General features: G+C 34.0%; 1 protein-coding gene across 1 annotated transcript; it reads right to left on the minus strand.

The window, feature by feature from the left end:
• Positions 1–43: 43 nt before the first annotated feature.
• Positions 44–3,432, minus strand: LOC130731299 (uncharacterized). Its single transcript, XM_057583541.1, has 2 exons — positions 3,208–3,432; positions 44–2,485 (listed from the first exon to the last, which is right to left on the minus strand). Exon 2 carries the CDS (start codon positions 2,456–2,458, stop codon positions 194–196), a length of 2,265 nt encoding a protein of 754 aa, XP_057439524.1. The 5' UTR covers positions 2,459–2,485; positions 3,208–3,432; the 3' UTR covers positions 44–193.
• Between the last annotated feature and the right edge of the window lie 15,792 nt (positions 3,433–19,224).

The following is a 19,224-nucleotide window of genomic DNA, read 5'->3' on the forward strand; positions in this document are numbered from 1 at the left end:
GAAGAAGAGTCAATCACTATGTTCAGCTATTATATGCATGCTATTAAACAAAACCAATGACTATATTAACTTAATTCACATTGCCGTCTAGGAAACCAAATACATAATTTTACCAACTGTCTAAGCTAGAAAGCCTCAAAAAAACAATGATAAAACAGGAAGCTTTTGCACAGACGAGAAAAGAAACATTAATCTAGATGGGAGCTGCACATGTGGTCCTAAAGTGACCTGTTTGATTGCAACGACTACAATGCACCACCCTCTTCACACGTCCACGGTCTTCGGCGCGAACTCGCTTCTTTCTAGGCCTTCCAGGTGGCCTGAGTGATTTGGGTGGGTTGATAAGAACTTGATCAGCTTTGGCCGCATTTTCATCCCCCTCAGACAACTCCTTCCACAAAGACTTATCAGGAATTGGATGTATGGTTTGTGAGTATGTCTTGCGATAAGTGGCAACAGTGAAACAGCTTTCTGTGAATCTGTGAACATTCTGCCTACAGGAAAGAAGTGCAGCCACAGCATGTGCACAAGGCAAACCATAAAGCTGCCACCCGCGACAAAGACAGCAACGATTTCTGATATCAACAATGTTTGTTCCTTCATGAGATATGACCTCGAATTCAGCTTCGTTGGCGCGAAGTACCTGATATGTTCGTGCACGTTCAAGAGCCTCTGCAACGTGTCTCTCAGCAGAAGGTACAAGTATGGATGTCCACTGCATGCTGGTCTCTCTTCGCTCATTGAACCAAGTCATTAGCTGCCTCCTGATGCATTCCGTCATTTGAACTATGGGAAGCCCTGATGCATCTAATATCCATGTGTCTAAGGATTCAACTATGTTAGCTGTCAAGTGACCAAACCTTTGCCCCTCAAAGTATGCAGTGGCCCACAAGCGAGGTGGAATTCTTCGAATCCAGTATGCGGCATCTTGTGATATCTCCTCAATCTCTAAGATTTTGGATTCAAATTCAATCACAGTAAGAACATGAGCTGCTTCCCACAGAAGATTAACAAGCATGGTGTTATTAAACTCCTTGCGAAAGCTGTCACTCAAGTGGCGCATGCAAAATCCATGGAAAGCCGTTGGGAAATTCGCTTCCACACCATCCACAATCCCCTTCTGCCTGTCAGACAAAATTGTAAGCCGTGGCATGTTTTCAGTGTTGATCTCAAGCAGGTTATGAAGTTCTGACAGAAACCACATCCAACTATCATCATTCTCCTCATCAACAACACCAAATGCCACAGGAAAGAGAGCCCCATCACCATCAAATCCAGTGGCAAGGAGTAATGTGCCGAGATACTTGTTCTTTAAATAGGTTCTATCAAGCCCCAGAAGTGGCCTGCAAGCATTCAAAAAGCCATATATTGATGCTTGAAAGGATATGAAGAGGCGTTGGAAGCAATTATCAGTTGGACTTCCATAAACAGATGCAATGCTCCCCGGGTTTGTGCGTTTCAGTTGTTCACAGTATTGCGGAAGCAAGCGGTACCCTTCCTCAAAAGATCCACGCATTGTAGCCATGATACGCTCCTTGCCTCTCCATGCTTGCTTGTATGATAAGGTGATACCATGAGCCTTATGAATCTCTTCCAATATCTCCTTTGGCTTGCAATTCGGATTCTCCCTCAGCCTTTGCTCCACAGAGCTAGCAACCCATTGAACTGATGCTTGCTGATGGCCAAGATGGGTTATTCCTCCACACGTATGATTATCAGTGATTGTTCTTATAGTAAAAGTTGGAACCCCAGCGAGCTTTGCTACATGAATGCGCCAGGGACATCCTTCACTTGCACATTTAGCAGTAAAGCGGGTCTTGTCAGATTTTATAGTCTGCATCTCAAAGTGCAGTGCTATTGCAGTATCCCTCAATGCCCTCCGACAACTCTTGACATCAGGGAATTCTTGTCCCACTGACAACTCATAATTAGAACTTATAGCTAATGCACGAGCCTGAATTACAGGAGGTGTGCAAACTATCATAAGCTCGGAATCATGGACACCCATATCTTCACCAGAATCAATACCCATTTCCTGGTTATGGACAGTTAAGGCCATGCTGTCATCAAATTCCTGATTTTCTGAAACTGTCAAGTCATTGTTCTCTGTTAGAGCCAACTCGTGATTATGTTCAGGAAGGGGTAACTCGTGGTCACCATCCTCAGGTTTTTGATCCATAGCTAACTCATTCTCATGCCCGTAAGTGTGCACATCATCATGTCCTTCATTATCCTGGTTCTGGCCTAAATCCAATTCGTGGTCATGAGCATGTCCTAAGCCCAGTTCATCGTGATCAAGGGGTTGTCCCAAATCCAGATGATGCTCATCAGTTTGTCCCAATTCCAGATCATGGTTCTGGTTGAGTCCCAAATTATGATTATGGTTCAGCACCAACTGTTGGTCGTGGCCAAGTGCTAAATCATGACTTTGGCCAAGTATCAAATCATGGTTAGCCATTTAAGAAATAAACCACCGATAGAACACCTGTTGCAAAGATCCACAGATAACAATAAACAAGTAAGATAAAATCATATGAAATGTGAAGTTTAATGCTTAATTGCAATTAAATCATGTCTCGCTCATAAGCTGAACCTCAAGCTGCAGCAAATAAATTGTTCAAACAATCCAAACCAAGAGGGTGAAGATATTCCACTATCGCCAACCCCAAAAAGATGCATACAAAATAAGAGGCTACAAAGATGGGATGCAAACCACAACTCTGCATCCTTAAGCACCTAGCACCATCACACATTACAAATCCATGGTGCATAGTACCATACATAACCACAAACATCACATCATTAGCCCGACAAACCGTCCTCGAAACAAATATAAATCATGTGAACAAAAAAAAAACTAAACTCAATTATGCAATCCAATTAAGAAAAAAAGCATTGATCTGAACTTAAAGAGTGAAAACTCTACTAGACTCACTCAAGTCAAACAACACAAAACCTAAAAAAAACAGAACTTTAGCATGATCCACCATTGAAAATTATCTCAGACACCTTAACAGGTGAAGCAGCAAGCAGAAAAAGACAAACTTTGATGGAAATACAAAATCATCACCAGAATTTGAAGCAATTAACAATACCTAAATTAACATATTGAACTTACAAACTAAAATTCACACAGAAATTCATAAAAAAAACAAAAGGTAGAAAAAAAAAAGCTGAACAAGGAGAATCACAGTGTCTGTGTGTTACCTGCAAAAGAGGAAGCGCAACAACTCTATGAGGAATCAATCGAAAGGGGTAAAAGCAAAACCAGTAATGAGTGAGAGCATTGATGGAGAAGAAACGAGAATTTGAAAAAATGGCGGGGAAGTGGAAAAAATCGGAAATACAGAGAGAATGGTGAGGAGAAGAGAGGAAGATTGAGAAATTGAGGGGAGGGGCACAAGGGTTGAGAAGGGAAATTCAGGTTTAGGGATTACAACGAAGGGGAACAGAGGGTATTTAGGTCAAACGGAATCAGACTCTTGTCAATTACGTTTTTGCCCCAAATCCTATTTCAACTTTCATTTGGCCCAACACTTTTAGTTTTAGGTTAAAATTTAAAATCATTTTTTTAACGTTAAAAGCCTAATTTTTTAAAAGGTCAGTTTGCACCGACAATATGAAAAAAAAAAATTATGAATGAGAAAACTAAACAAAGAAGCTACAAGGGCTAAGACATCCCGAAACAGAAAAGAAACAACTATGTTCGGGGGAATATCAAAACACGTAAAATCACACTGTTGAACAGCTCTGAAACCCGCCATGCAATCTGTCGGACCGTTGGCTTCTCAGGGAATATGAAAAAAATATCTTATAAGATCTTTATTATATTTTAGAGTATTTTATCTTATTTTAGGTAAACAAAAATTAATGGAATTATTTTAAGTAATTTAGATTATTTGCTATATTGATTTGTTTCATTATTTAATTAATTAGGATTATGAGATTGCCCATTATTATAAAAATAGGTAAATATTTTATTTTTTAATTGATTAATTATTCACAATGTAAAACTTACACCCTAGTGCATTATGTAAACCCTACACCCTAGTGCATTCTGTTTTCTCTTTTTGCTCTTCTTATTTTCTTAATATTACTTCTCGATCTTTACAAAAATAAAGTCAATGAAATGTAACAAATCAAGCTTAATACAAAACTCAACCTATATCTTAGTCTATTTTCATCTCCATTCATAGTGCAATAGATAAATTAAACTCACTTAGTTAAAACTTATTTATACAAGTGAGTTTACGTCATGGTTCAGCACTTAGACATATTTTAACACTATTTTTAACACTCTTTTATTTATTATTTAAATTCATGCGGAGTTCACTAAAATAATGTGTGGCTCACTTTTCAGTGGTTATCGTTCCACTCTGTCCCGTCTTGCGAGACGTTATTGATCGATCCATACTTGTAGCAGCATATAGTCGCATTGTAGGACACTAACGGTCGATTATATTGATATTTGGTTTGATGTTATGTCGTCCAATGATTTGTCATTTGACTTGATATAAGTTGTTAGTTTAATTATCATGTTATATAATTAAATTTGAATAACATGTTTTCTCTTTTATGTGTGGTAATTGCATGTCGTTAACATTTTCTATTTCCTACTTGTTGTTTGAGCGCTTAACGCTATTAGGCGATGTAGAATCATCGATGGAGTTAACCTTTGTACGAGTCGGAGAGGAGAACTTGAAGAACAGTGGAAGACTCGAAGAGTAGAGTCGGGTTTAAGGCTAGAGCCTTGAGATAGAGAGCTTACCATTATTGGTTAAAGCTTGTATAGTAATTTATTAATTTATATTTGAGGTTTCGGGTAAGTTCCGAGACATTGCTTTCCAACGTTTCCCAACGTGGAGATTGTAGGGAGTATGTCGGATTTATGGTGTCATTGCATAATGGATTATTTGTTGATTCTGATTCTTGTTAGGTTTGTAAGTTGTGTGCTTTCGTTTTTACTCTCAAATACTTGCCTTGTTCAAGACTTGATGTTTGAGAGTAGGCATGACATGTTTTGGAAATACTTTGAAAAGAAAAAAATATATACTCGCTTTTATTAATCCTTTGGAAAATATTGCATATTTATTTTAACAGGTTACGACCCCTGAAAGTCTGGGCGTTAGAGTTAGCTAGCAAGCCAGTTCAGGTGCCATTCAAGTGCACCTTATCATAGTAACCCTGATGATTATTAGTAAATGGACGGACCAGAAAATCTGGAATATCTCTCCGGCGACTACTGCCAAAAGCGAATATGCTCACATGATTTGTGTAAGGTAACGACTTAACCACTTGTAGATGTAGGTGCCATGTTAGTTGAATAATATGCGCTAAAATCAAAATTTAAAAGAGTCTAGATTATCTCATAGGGTCTAGATTATCTTATAAACACTTCTAGATTATCTCATAGAGTCTAGATTTTTTCATTCAGGAAACATGTAACGCATGTTTATACAACACACTTATAATGCATGTTTATATACCCACATATAATACATGTTTAATATATATATATATATATATATATATATAGGGGATGTATCATATGAGAAAGATGTTCTTATATGAGAAAATGAGAATAAATCATGACCGTTAGATCATGTCATGAACGGTCCAGATTAAAATAATTTAATGCTCACATGATCGCTTAAAAAAGTCATGTGACTTTCTTAAAAACTCACATGACTTAATGTTTCAATCTAGACCGTTCATGATTAAATCTAACGGTCATGATTTATTCTCATGTTCTCACATAAGAATACCTTTCTCACATGATACATCCTCTATATATATAATAGATGATGATCCAATTTGCAAAACAAACACAGTAGTGGAGAAAACGTATCTAAATTTATATATTTGTAGGTAGATGTAATATATACTCACAAATTTTAATTTTGTAGCTAAAAAATATAGTGGGGAAAAAATGTTGTTTCAAAGTTAATATTCAATTCAATTCACTTTAATTTAGTTACTTTCCTATTAAATTTAACAGTTTTCCAAACACGCTTATGTGCTTGAATTTTTGTGGAATTCAACATAGATCTCATATTTGAATCTATGTGGAAAAATATTATTTCTTTATTAATATTTTAGGTGTTTTTTTTTCATTCATTTACATTACATCAACGCAGACAGAAAACCAAAGGCCGATCTCACATTTAAATAAAGCCAGTTTTTACAAACATATTTACCTCTGTGTTCAAAAAAAATCTTTTGTCTAAAAAGGAAAACCTATCAAAAATCTGCACAAACACATCTAATGTTTTCATTGCATTGATTCAGAGGGAATTTTCAGCAATCGAGTCCAAGACTTGGCATCCCTGAACTTCTTCATTAACCATACAACAAAATGTGTCCCCTTCCAATCATGCGAAAAACTCAAACATCCCTTCAAAACACCAACCCTTGGGCTCATAGGCCTGAATCTCAAGCTGCAGCAAATAAATAGTTCAAACAAGGCAAACCAAGAGGGTGAAGATATAACACTATCACCAACACCCACAAAGATGCATACAAAATAAGAGGCAGCTACAAGGATGGGATGCAAAGCACAATAAATTGTGCATCCTTAAGGACATAGCACCATCACACACTAAAAATCTCAAGCAGAATAATGCAATGTCAAGGGTTGATCACAATTATTAGGACTAAACAAGAGCAAATCATGGGTGCATAGTAGCATACATAACCACAAACACCACATTAGCACGGCAAATCGTACAAGAAACAAATACAAATCACGTGAACCAAACTCCTTGACAGCCACAGAATAAAAATCTAAACTCAGTTATGCAATCCTAAAAAACATTGATCTGAACTTAAAGAGTGAAAACTCTACTAGACTCACTCAAGTCAAACAACATAGAAGTTTTCAAAGAACATAACTTTAGCATGACCCACCAGTGAAAATTATCTCAGACACATTTTCAGGTGAAGCAGCTAGCAGAATGAGACAAACTTCAATGGAAATACAAAATCATCACCAGAATTTGAAGCGATTAACAATACCTAAATTAACATATCAAACTTACAACTCAATTATGCAATCCTATTAATGAACAATGCATTGATCTGGACTTAAAGAGTGAAAACCCTACTAGACTCACACGAGTCAAACAACAAAAAACCTATAAAGAACAAAACTTTAGCATGACCCAAAAGTGAAGATGATCTCTGACACCTTAACAAGTGAAGCAGCTAGCAGAAAAAGACAAACTTTGATGGAAATAACAAAATCATCACCAGAATTTGAAGCAAAAACAATGCCTAAATTAACATATCAAACTTACAATCTATATTCACATAGCAATGCAATTCATCATAAAAACAAAAGAAAAGTTGAGAATCATACTGTGTTGCCTGAAAAGATTTGAACTTTGCAATTGAGGAAGCGCAATAGCTCTATGACGGAAACGATCAATCCAAACAGGTACGTATGGGTGATGCAGAAAACCCAGTAATGAGTGAGTACGTTGAAGGAGAAGAAACGAGAATATGAAAATATGGCGGGGAGGTGGAGAAAATTGGAAATGCAGAGAAAATGGTGAGGGCAAGAGAGGAAGATTGAGAATTTCAGGGGCACAAATCTGATTCAATTTCAACGGTCGAATTGTAATATTGTTATTATGCATTGAAAAACACTATATGGCATTTAATTAATGACAACTCGAATAGTGTTTTTTACATTGTTTTTTAATTTTAAAATTTATTTCTTGTTTTCTCTATTATTTATTATCAATTCAATTTTATTTTTTTATAGGCCAAAAAATAATAATTAGGAGACATAGCCATGGTTATTAAACTCTAGTTTTAACTCTTAAACTCTTACGAGTTTACAATCCTAGGTAACCAAAACGAGTTAAATCGCATGTGAACTCTCTTTCTGATAAACTCGGGTTAAATCAGGTGAATTCGGTAAACTCGTGAGTATACAATCGAGATCACAAGTTCAACAAAAAATGAAGAAAAATAATCCAGTTACCAAAATGGCGGCATTTCATAATTGTTTTTGCACTACTATTTTTATTATTCATGAATTTCTTTCGCTTTATGTCTCTTTCCCTCCCTTTCTCAAATATTTTTTTGTAATGCGCAAAAAAGTGAGTTGCGGTAATATTTCTGAAACTATCTACAAGTCTTGATTTTGATGTTATGTCGTCCAATGATTTGTCATTTGACTTGATATAAGTTGTTAGTTTAATTATCATGTTATATAATTAAATTTGAATAACATGTTTTCTCTTTTATGTATGGTAATTGCATGTAGTTAACATTTTCTGTTTCCTACTTGTTGTTTGAGCGCTTAACGCTATTAGGCGATGTAGAATCTTCGATGGAGTTAACCTTTGTACGAGTCGGAGAGGAGAACTTGAAGAACAGTGGAAGACTCGAAGAGTAGAGTCAGGTTTAAGGCTAGAGCCTTGAGATAGAGAGCTTACCATTATTGGTTAAAGCTTGCATAGTAATTTATGAATTTATATTTGAGGTTTCGGGTAGGTTCCGAGGCATTGCTTTCCAGAGTTTCCCGACGTGGAGATTGTAGGAAGTATGTCGGATTTATGGTGTCATTGCATAATGGATTATTTGTTGATTCTGATTCTTGTTAGGTTTGTAGGTTGTGTGCTTTCGTTTTTACCCTCAGATACTTGCCTTGTTCAAGACTTGATGTAAATGTATTAACAGTCTACGCATGACATGTTTTGGAAATACTTTGAAAAGAAAAAAATATAAACTCGCTTTTATTAATCCTTTGGAAAACATTGCATATTTATTTTAACAGGTTACTATGGTGACCCCTGAAAGTCTGGGCATTACAGTTAGCTAGCAAGCCAGTTTAGGGTGTCATTCAAGTGCACCTTATCATAGTAACCCTGATGATTATCAGTAAATGGACGGACCAGAAAATCTGGAATATCTCTCCGGCGACTACTTCCAAAAGCGAATATGCTCACATGATTTGTGGAAGGTAACGACTTAACCACCTTGTAGATGTAGCTGCCCATGTCAGTTGAATAACATGCGCTAAAATCAAAATTTAAAAGAGTCTAGATTATCTCATAGGGTCTAGATTATCTTATAGACACTTCTAGATTATCTCATAGTGTCTAGATTTTTTCATTCAGGAAACATATAACGCATGTTTATACAACACACTTATAATGCATGTTTATATACCCACATATATATATATATATATATAATAGATGATGATCCAATTTGCAAAACAAATACAGTAGTAGATAAAACGTATCTAAATTTATATATTTATAGGTAGATGTAATATATACTCACAAATTTTAATTTTGTAGCTAAAAAATATAGTGGAGAAAAAATGTTGTTTCGAAGTTAATATTCAATTCAATTCACTTTAATTTAGTTACTTTCCTATCAAATTTAACGGTTTTCCAAACACGCTTATGTGCTTGAATTTTTGTAGAATTCAACATAGATCTCATATTTGAATCTATGTGGAAAAATCTTATTTCTTTATTAATATTTTAAGTGTTTTTTTCATTCATTTACATCACATCAACGCCGACAGAAAACAAAAGGCGGATCTCACATTTAAATAAAACCAGTTTTTACAAACATATTTACCTCTTTGTTCAAAAAAAATCTTTTGTCTAAAAAGGAAAACCTATAAAAAATCTGCACCAATACATCTAATGTTTTCATTGCATTGTTTCAGAGGGATTAATTTGAAGATGATCATAGTCAATTTTCAACAATTGAGTCCAAGACTTGGCATCCCCGAACTTCTTCATTAACCATACAGCAAAATGTGTCCCTTTCCAATCATGCGAAAAACTCAGACATCCCTTCAAAACACCAACCCTTGGTATAATTATATTTTGGTCCTCATCAAAACCCGTATGGAGGCTCAAGATGGTGTATAACTCGGATGCCAAGTTAAGGGAAAGAATGACATATTCTTCAAGTGTGGTAGCTAGCAAGCTAGTTCAAGGTGCCATTCAAATGCACCTTATCATAGTAACTTTGATGGTTATCAATAAATGAACGGACCGGAAAATTTGGAATATCTCTCCGGCGACTACTGTCAATAGTGAATATGCTCACATGATTTTTGGAAGGTAGCGACTTAACCACCTTGTAGATGTAGCTGCCCATGCCAGTTGAATAACATGCGCTAAAATCAAAATTTAAAAGAGTCTAGATTATCTCATAGGGTCTAGATTATCTTATAGACACTTCTAGATTATCTCATAGAGTCTAGATTTTTTCATTCAGGAAACATATAACGCATGTTTATACAACACACTTATAAAGCATGTTTATATACCCACATATAATACATGTTTAATATATATATATATATATATATATAATAGATGGTGATCCAATTTGCAAAACAAATACAGTAGTGGATAAAACGTATCTAAATTTATATATTTGTAGGTAGATGTAATATATACTCACAAATTTTAATTTTGTAGCTAAAAAATATAGTGGGGAAAAAATGTTGTTTCGAAGTTAATATTCAATTCAATTCACTTTAATTTAGTTACTTTCCTATTAAATTTAACGGTTTTCCAAACACGCTTATGGGCTTGAATTTTTGTGGAATTCAACATAGATCTCATATTTGAATATATGTGGAAAAATCATATTTCTTTGTTAATATTTTAGGTGTTTTTTTTCATTCATTTACATCACATCAACGCAGACAGAAAACCAAAGGCGGATCTCACATTTAAATAAAACCAGATTTTACAAACATATTTACCTCTTTGTTCAAAAAAAATCTTTTGTCTAAAAAGGAAAACCTATAAAAAATCTGCACCAATACATCTAATGTTTTCATTGCATTGATTCAGAGGGATTCATTTGAAGATGATCATAGTCAATTTTCAGCAATTGAGTCCAAGACTTGGCATCCCCGAACTTCTTCATTAACCATACAGCAAAATGTGTCCCCTTCCAATCTTGCGAAAAACTCAGACATCCGTTCAAAACACCAACCCTTGGTATAATAATATTTTGGTCCTCATCAAAACCCGTATGGAGGCTCAAGATGGTGTATAACTCGGATGCCAAGTTAAGGGAAAGAATGACATATTCTTCAAGTGCGGTAGCTAGCAAGCTAGTTCAAGGTGTCATTCAAATGCACCTTATCATAGTAACTTTGATGGTTATCAATAAATGAACGGACCGGAAAATCTAGAATATCTCTCCGGCGACTACTGTCAATAGTGAATATGCTCACATGATTTTTGGAAGGTAGCGACTTAACCACCATGTAGATGTAGCTGCCAATGCCAGTTGAATAACATGCGCTAAAATCAAAATTTAAAAGAGTCTAGATTATCTCATAGGGTCTAGATTATCTTATAGACACTTCTAGATTATCTCATAGAGTCTAGATTTTTTCATTCAGGAAACATATAACGCATGTTTATACAACACACTTATAAAGCATGTTTATATACCCACATATAATACATGTTTAATATATATATATATATATATATATATATATATATATATATATAATAGATGATGATCCAATTTGCAAAACAAATACAATAGTGGATAAAACGTATCTAAATTTATATATTTGTAGGTAGATGTTATATATACTCACAAATTTTAATTTTGTAGCTAAAAAATATAGTGGGGAAAAAAATGTTGTTTCGAAGTTAATATTCAATTCAATTCACTTTAATTTAGTTACTTTCCTATTAAATTTAACGGTTTTCCAAACACGCTTATGTGCTTGAATTTTTGTGGAATTCAACATAGATCTCATATTTGAATCTATGTGGAAAAATCTTATTTCTTTATTAATATTTTAGGTGGTTTTTTTCATTCATTTACATCACATCAACGCAGACAGAAAACCAAAGGCAGATCTCACATTTAAGTAAAACCAATTTTTACAAACATATTTACCTCTTTGTTCAAAAAAAATATTTTGTCTGAAAAGGAAAGCCTATAAAAAATCTGCACCAATACATCTAATGTTTTCACTGCATTGATTCAGAGGGATTAATTTGAAGATGATCATAGTCAGTTTTCAGCAATTGAGTCGAAGACTTGACATCCCCGAACTTCTTCATTAACCATACAACAAAATGTGTCCCCCTTCCAATCATGCGAAAAACTCAGACATCCGTTCAAAACACTAACCCTTGGTATAATAATATTTTGGTCCTCATCAAAACCCGTATGGAGGCTCAAGATGGTGTATAACTCGGATGTCAAGTTAAGGGAAAGAATGACATATTCTTCAAGTGTGGTAGCTAGCAAGCTAGTTCAAGGTGCCATTCAAATGCACCTTATCATAGTAACTTTGATGGTTATCAATAAATGAACGGACCGGAAAATTTGGAATATCTCTTCTGCGACTACTGTCAATAGTGAATATGCTCACATGATTTGTGGAAGGTAGCGACTTAACCACCTTATAGATGTAGCCAGTGGCGGAACCAGAAATATTGGGAAGCCTGGGCAAAATTTTAATCGCAAATTCCCATGCCACAATATATAAATAGTTATAAACTATATGTCTAAAAAAACAATACAAAGATAAAAAATAATTGAACATATCAATAATGTGCTAAGTAAAGCACAATTAGAAATTGTGTATTATGTATGTATATCACAAACAAGAATGCATTATGTATATCACAAACTCAAAGCCCAATTATAACAATCAGCTTATCTTTTCAACCATAGTTTTCCTAAATGATAAATTAGATACAGTATTGTTTTGTGAACTGTATAGATTCTAGACAAGGCTGTGGGAATTGATTTGTTTAATTCGACTACTCCGTAGGGAACAACTCATATTTTCAGTCCATATAGTATTGTTTTGTGACACTGGTCACAGCACTTGCAGTCACTATCTAGATTCTAGAGTCTATCTAGATTCTAGAGTCTGGTTTGACCCAAAAAAAAAAAAAAACTAAGGGCAAATACATAACAATTCAATGTAGAATTCCAGTGCTGATAGTTAAATACTTATGCTGCAAAACACAATCTCAATCTCACCCACATGGCCACATTAAGTCTCACTCACTCTTTCACTACATGTCCACATGCAATGCATGCCTCTCAAATCATAATCCGTCTCTCTCACTCTTTCACGGTTTCACCAATCACCACATGCCTCTCAGCTTCTCAATCTCACATTCTGACTCACGCTTCTTCTCTATCTCACAATCAAATTGACAAACACCGTGCCCACATGCTTCTCATCTTCTCAATCTCACTTTCTTTTTGTGAATTTTTCCCACACTCTCTCTGCCTCTCTGGCAAATCCGCCCCTAGCCACACATCCCACACTCTCTCTGTCTTCTCAAGTCTCTCACAGTCTCACTTCTTCACTCACCCCACGCCCTCACCCACAGTCACAGAACAAAGAAATCAGAGAGAAAGATATTGAAACTTGAAGAATACCCAGAGAGAAGGAGACCTGTCGGGAGCAAGGCAAGGCAACCCGTTCCAATTGAAACCAGAGGAGGTTCCAATTGATCAATTCAAGCAGTGGAATGAGGAATCGACTGGAGTAGTGGAGTTAGGGTTCGAACATCCCTTTCATTCTCCCCTTTCTCTTTCTTTTTCTGAGTTTCTGAATTGAGTGGAAATATTGATTTTGTGAAGAAGTCCCTCAATTATGCCTTACTCTTTTTTTTTTGGTAAAATGCCTTACTCTGAAATTTTGCCCATTTTTTCTTATTATTTTTTCGGCCAAAACAGAAGCTGGTCCAAAGAAAAAAAAAATTATTTTTTCCCTGGAGCCTGGGCATGGGCCCAAGCTCGCCATGCGGTAAATCCGTCTCTGGATGTAGCTGCCCATGTCAGTTGAATAACATGCGCTAAAATCAAAATTTAAAAGAGTCTAGATTATCTTATAGGGTCTAGATTATCTTATAGACACTTCTAGATTATCTCATAGAGTCTAGATTTTTTCATTCAGGAAACATATAACGCATATTTATACAACACACTTATAAAGCATGTTTATATACCCACATATAATACATGTTTAATATATATATATATATATATATATATATATATATATATATATATAATAGATGATGATCCAATTTGCAAAACAAATACAGTAGTGGATAAAACGTATCTAAATTTATATATTTGTAGGTAGATGTAATATATACTCACAAATTTTAATTGTGTAGCTAAAAAATATAGTGGGGAAAAAATGTTGTTTCGAAGTTAATATTCAATTCAATTCACTTTAATTTAGTGGCTAAAAAATGTTGTTTGGAAAAATCTTATTTCTTTATTAATATTTTAGGTGTTTTTTTTCATTCATTTACATCACATCAACGCAGACAGAAAACCAAAGGCGGATCTCACATTTAAATAAAGCCAGTTTTTACAAACATATTTACCTCTTTGTTAAAAAAAATCTTTTGTCTAAAAAGGAAAACCTATAAAAAATCTGCACCAATACATCTAGATTTTTTCATTCAGGAAACATATAATGCATGTTTATACAACAAACTTATAAATGTTTATATAACCAACATATAATACATGTTATATATATATATAATAGATGAGGATCCAATTTGTAAAACAAACATAGGAGTGCATAAAACGTATCTAAATTTATATATTCGTAGGTAGATGTAATATATACTCACAAATTTTAATTTTGTAGCTAAAAAATATAGTGGGGAAAAAATGTTGTGTTGAAGTTAATATTCAATTCATTTTGATATAGTTACTTTTCTATTAAATTTAACGGTTTTCCAAACACGCTTGTGAGCTTGAATTTTTGTGGAATTCAACATAGATCTCATATTTGAATCTACATGGAAAAATCTTATTTCTTCATTGATATTTTAGGTGTTTTTTTTCCATTCATTTACATGAACGCAAGCAGGAAACCAAACGCGCATCCCACATTTAAATAAAGTCAGTTTTTACAAACATATTTACTTCCTTATTCAAAAAACAATCTTTAGTCTAAAAAGGAAAACCTATCAAAAATCTGCACCAACACATCTAATGTTTTCATTGCATTGATTCAGAGGGATTAATTTAAAAATGATCATAGTTAATTTTCAGCAATCGAGTCCAAGACTTTGCATCCCCGAACTTCTTCATTAACCATACAACAAAATGTATCTCCTTCCAATCATGGGAAAAACTCATACATCCCTTCAAAACACTAACCCTTGGTTTAATAATATTATGCTCATCATCAAAACCCGTAGGGAGGCTCAAGATGGTGTATAACTCGGATGCCAAGTTAAGGGAAAGAATGACATGTTCTTCAAGTGTGATAGCTAGCAAACTAGTTCAGGGTGTTATTCAAATGCACTTTGTCATAGTAACTCTGATGGTTATGAGTAAATGGACGGACCGGAAATTCTGGAATATCTCTCCGGCCACTACATGATTTTTGGAAGGTAGCGACTTAACCACCTTGTAGATGTAGGTGCTCATGTCAATTGAATAATATGCGCTAAAATCAAAATTTAAAAGCGTCTAGATTATTTCATAGACACTTCTAGAATATCTCATAGAGTCTATATTTTTTCATTCAGGAAACAAATAATGCATGTTTATACAACACGCTTATTATTTTTTTTTGAAAGCAAAATATATATAATATATATGAAGTGTTGAGAAACATCTCTCTCAACAAGGGTACATAACCTAGCCAGTAAAGAGCTCGACCAAACCCAACTACTATAAAAGAACCCCTCCTAAATAACTCTTAAAAACCTCAAACGCACGAGAGTAGTGCTACAATCTAGCGAAAACTCAAGTGACTAACTCCTTAGGATAGATCTTAACTAAAATCGAAAAACGGAAACAGGTTCAACCGACAACGGAACCTGTCTGACCGCTCGATACCTGCAGTCAGAGACCCAAACAATACAAACAGAAAAACCCCACCAGAAAAGATCACCACCGCTGCTATAGAGCTGGGACAAGCAACGTCCAATGACAACAGCAACCAGCAACGTCAACAACCACAGCCACCTCAACGATGTCTCTACAACACACTTATAAATGTTTTTATAACCAACATATAATACATGTTTAATATATATATATATATGTGTGTGTGTGTTTATCAGATGATGATCCAATTTGCAAAACAAACACAGGAGTGGAGAAAACGTATCTAAATTTATATATTCGTAGGTAGATATAATATATACTCACAAATTTTAATTTTGTAGCTAAAAAATATAGTGGGGGGTAAAATGTTGTGTCGAAGTTGATATTCAATTCAATTCACTTTAATTTAGTTACTTTCCTAGTAAATTTAATGGTTTTCGAAACACGCTTGTGTGCTTGAATTTTTGTGGAATTAAACATAGAACTCTTATTTGAATCTACGTGGAAAAATCTTATTTCTCCGTTGATATTTTAGGTGCTTTTTTTTCATTCATTTACATCAACGTAAACAGAAAACCAAACGCCGATCCCACATTTAAATAAAGCCGGTTTTTACAAACATATTTACCTCTTTATTCAAAATAAAAATCTTTTGTCTAAAAAGGAAAACCTATAAAAAATTTCCCCAGCTTGTTGTTGGTGCTGTTCATTCCCCCTCATCCTGGGGCATTTTCGGTATTTGAAACTCTCCCTCACAGCTGTCATCAGCATTCAGCTCAGCACACTCATTCTTGTGATTGTCAACTTCTCAAATAAGTAACAAATTATAACCCATTTCTTTTAATTAATATCTATTTCATACATAGAAAGTTTACATTTTGCGTTTGCCTGCTTGCTAATGATGTGCTGTATTTCGTTCAGCAATTGTTCAAGATTTTAGGGTTTTGTTTTGGTCAAAGGCAATTCTTCACATTGAATTAGAAACTGTCTTTCAAACCCAAAAATATGTGCTCTTATTTTTTGGAAGATAATATATGGGCTATATTTTTCTGAAGATAAAATATGGGCTAATAAATTTATATTTCACAAAGCCTGATCATAATATTTACAATTATCTTCTACAATGCAGTAGTAATTATTAATGTCCACGATAAAAAAAAAGTAGTAATAATTAAAAATGACGTTGAGATTCAATTAGCCTTCTTTTGCCCCTGGTTTTAAGTTTTAACTCACAGGTGCGAATCTTGTGCAATTTTTATTTTCCAAGCTTAACAGTATTTGATACGGAATCTTTATTACAATGAGATTCATTGATTGAGTGCGAGATAAATAGGAAGAAAATCTAATGTAATCTGAACTGAAATTTGATTTAAAATTATTGTTGTTCCACTTAAGCTGCAATTTTACACTACTAGAAATCTTACGAGAAACCCTAATTGAAGGAATATAAATAGGGAGAGTTTGAGTCTAGAGACTAGAGAAAAAATAGTAGAGTGATCACTTACTTTTGACTAGTGAATCAATCTTTCAACTGCAATTCTAAACTAGAGACATCGTGTTTCATCCTTGTTTGGTCAGGTGACTATAAAAGGATTTGTTCGAACGTTGGAGTGTCTAAAAGTTTGAATAGGATTTGTGCCCCGAAATTCTCAATCTTCCTCTCTTGTCCTCACCGTTTTCTCTGATTTCCGATTTTCTCCACCTCCCTACCATATTTTCAAATTCTGCCGACAGAAACATTTGTAACCGTGACTATATGTATTATATACCTACGAATCGATGTTACTGTAACTAAAACCATTACTAACGAAACATAAACTATGGTTACAAATGATAGTTTAAACTCAATCTAAACATTGATAGTTAAACTCAATCAGTCATTCACTCAAGTTTGAGCCCTAGCTTGAGCTCTGATCTAATGAACAAATTTGCATATTTTATCCATTCACAAACCACATTTCACGGAGTACTTGTTTAGTATATTTCGCTTCTGTAGGCTCAAGCTATCCTGCACAAGGGATTTGAACTTTCAAGTATTTTCATTATTAATTTCTTTATATTCCAGTTTTATGTTAATTCCTAAAACATTTTCTGCGTTTTAAGTACTCCGATTTTATTTTCCTCTTGTAACCAAAAGTACTCCGATTTTAAATTATTTGATATAAAATAGAATCTCAAATAGACAAAAGATAGCAAAAAGAATTTAGATGAGGATCCAATTTGGAGAACGAAACAGGAGTGGAGAAAACGTCTTTCTTTTTTCCTCTGAAAGTAGATGAGATAGTGAGATGTCAACATCTCATGGCATTGTTGCATTTTGGCAAGTTATGCAAAGAATCATATTATTTTAAAAAGTAGCCGACCTAAGCTAGCAAGAAAGAAGCCAAGCTGAAAGGTGGCAAGAAGAAACAAAGCTACTTTTAGGTGGCATGTACATATTAATGTTGTTTAGATAACATACAATCAAATAAGATTTAACGAAAATATGCTACTCATTTTGTTATATTTTATTTGATTCTGTACCATACTTTTTATCTTTCAATTTTATGAGATGATATTAGTCACAAATTTGTTCAGTAAAGAAGACAATAATCCTTAAAAAATGATAACACAATAATAAGTAGTTGTAGATACAGACTTATATTTTTGTTCAAAAAAAAAAAGATACAGAATTATATTTGACTATCTAAAAAAAAACGGGGTTGTCAAAAAATTCTTTTGATTTTAAAGTTAATTACCTACTCCTTAACTCACTTTATAACTTTTTTTTATAAATATATATAGGAATTTAAAGGATTAAATTCTAAAAAAAAATTGATTTACACCTTGAATGAGTCCCTAGCACCATTAACTTTTTAATGGTTTCTCACTATGAACTATACCATCAATTGCTCACACGTTTTACTATTTTTATTTTTTATTACCTTTAAAGAGGGAATAATGATTTATCCTCTTAAAGTTCAAAAAAAAATGATTTATCCTCTTACAAATGAAATAGGAACAATATTAAATGAATGGTTAATGCATTAAGTATTTAAAAAGAGTAAAAAATATTTACTTTTTTCTCCATTTAGTATGTAGGAGAATTTGTAGGAGGATATATAGCATCACTCCCGTTAAAAACCGATATACAACACGACAAACTCAAACACAAACCGTACTATCGCTGATCATTTTCTAATCTACTTTTGTTAAAATAAATCTCGTGTCATATATCATTTTCCAAAATCTTGTTTTGTTTATTCACATTAAACTACAAATTCGAGTTTCTTTACAAAGACAGCAAATGTATGAAGATGTGTGAAATTATATTTGCGTTGGTCGTAACGCCAAACCAAACATAGTTACAAACATATTTACCTCGTTATC

Source organism: Lotus japonicus, chromosome 1, assembly GCF_012489685.1.
Source record: "Lotus japonicus ecotype B-129 chromosome 1, LjGifu_v1.2".
Lineage (NCBI taxonomy): Eukaryota > Viridiplantae > Streptophyta > Magnoliopsida > Fabales > Fabaceae > Lotus > Lotus japonicus.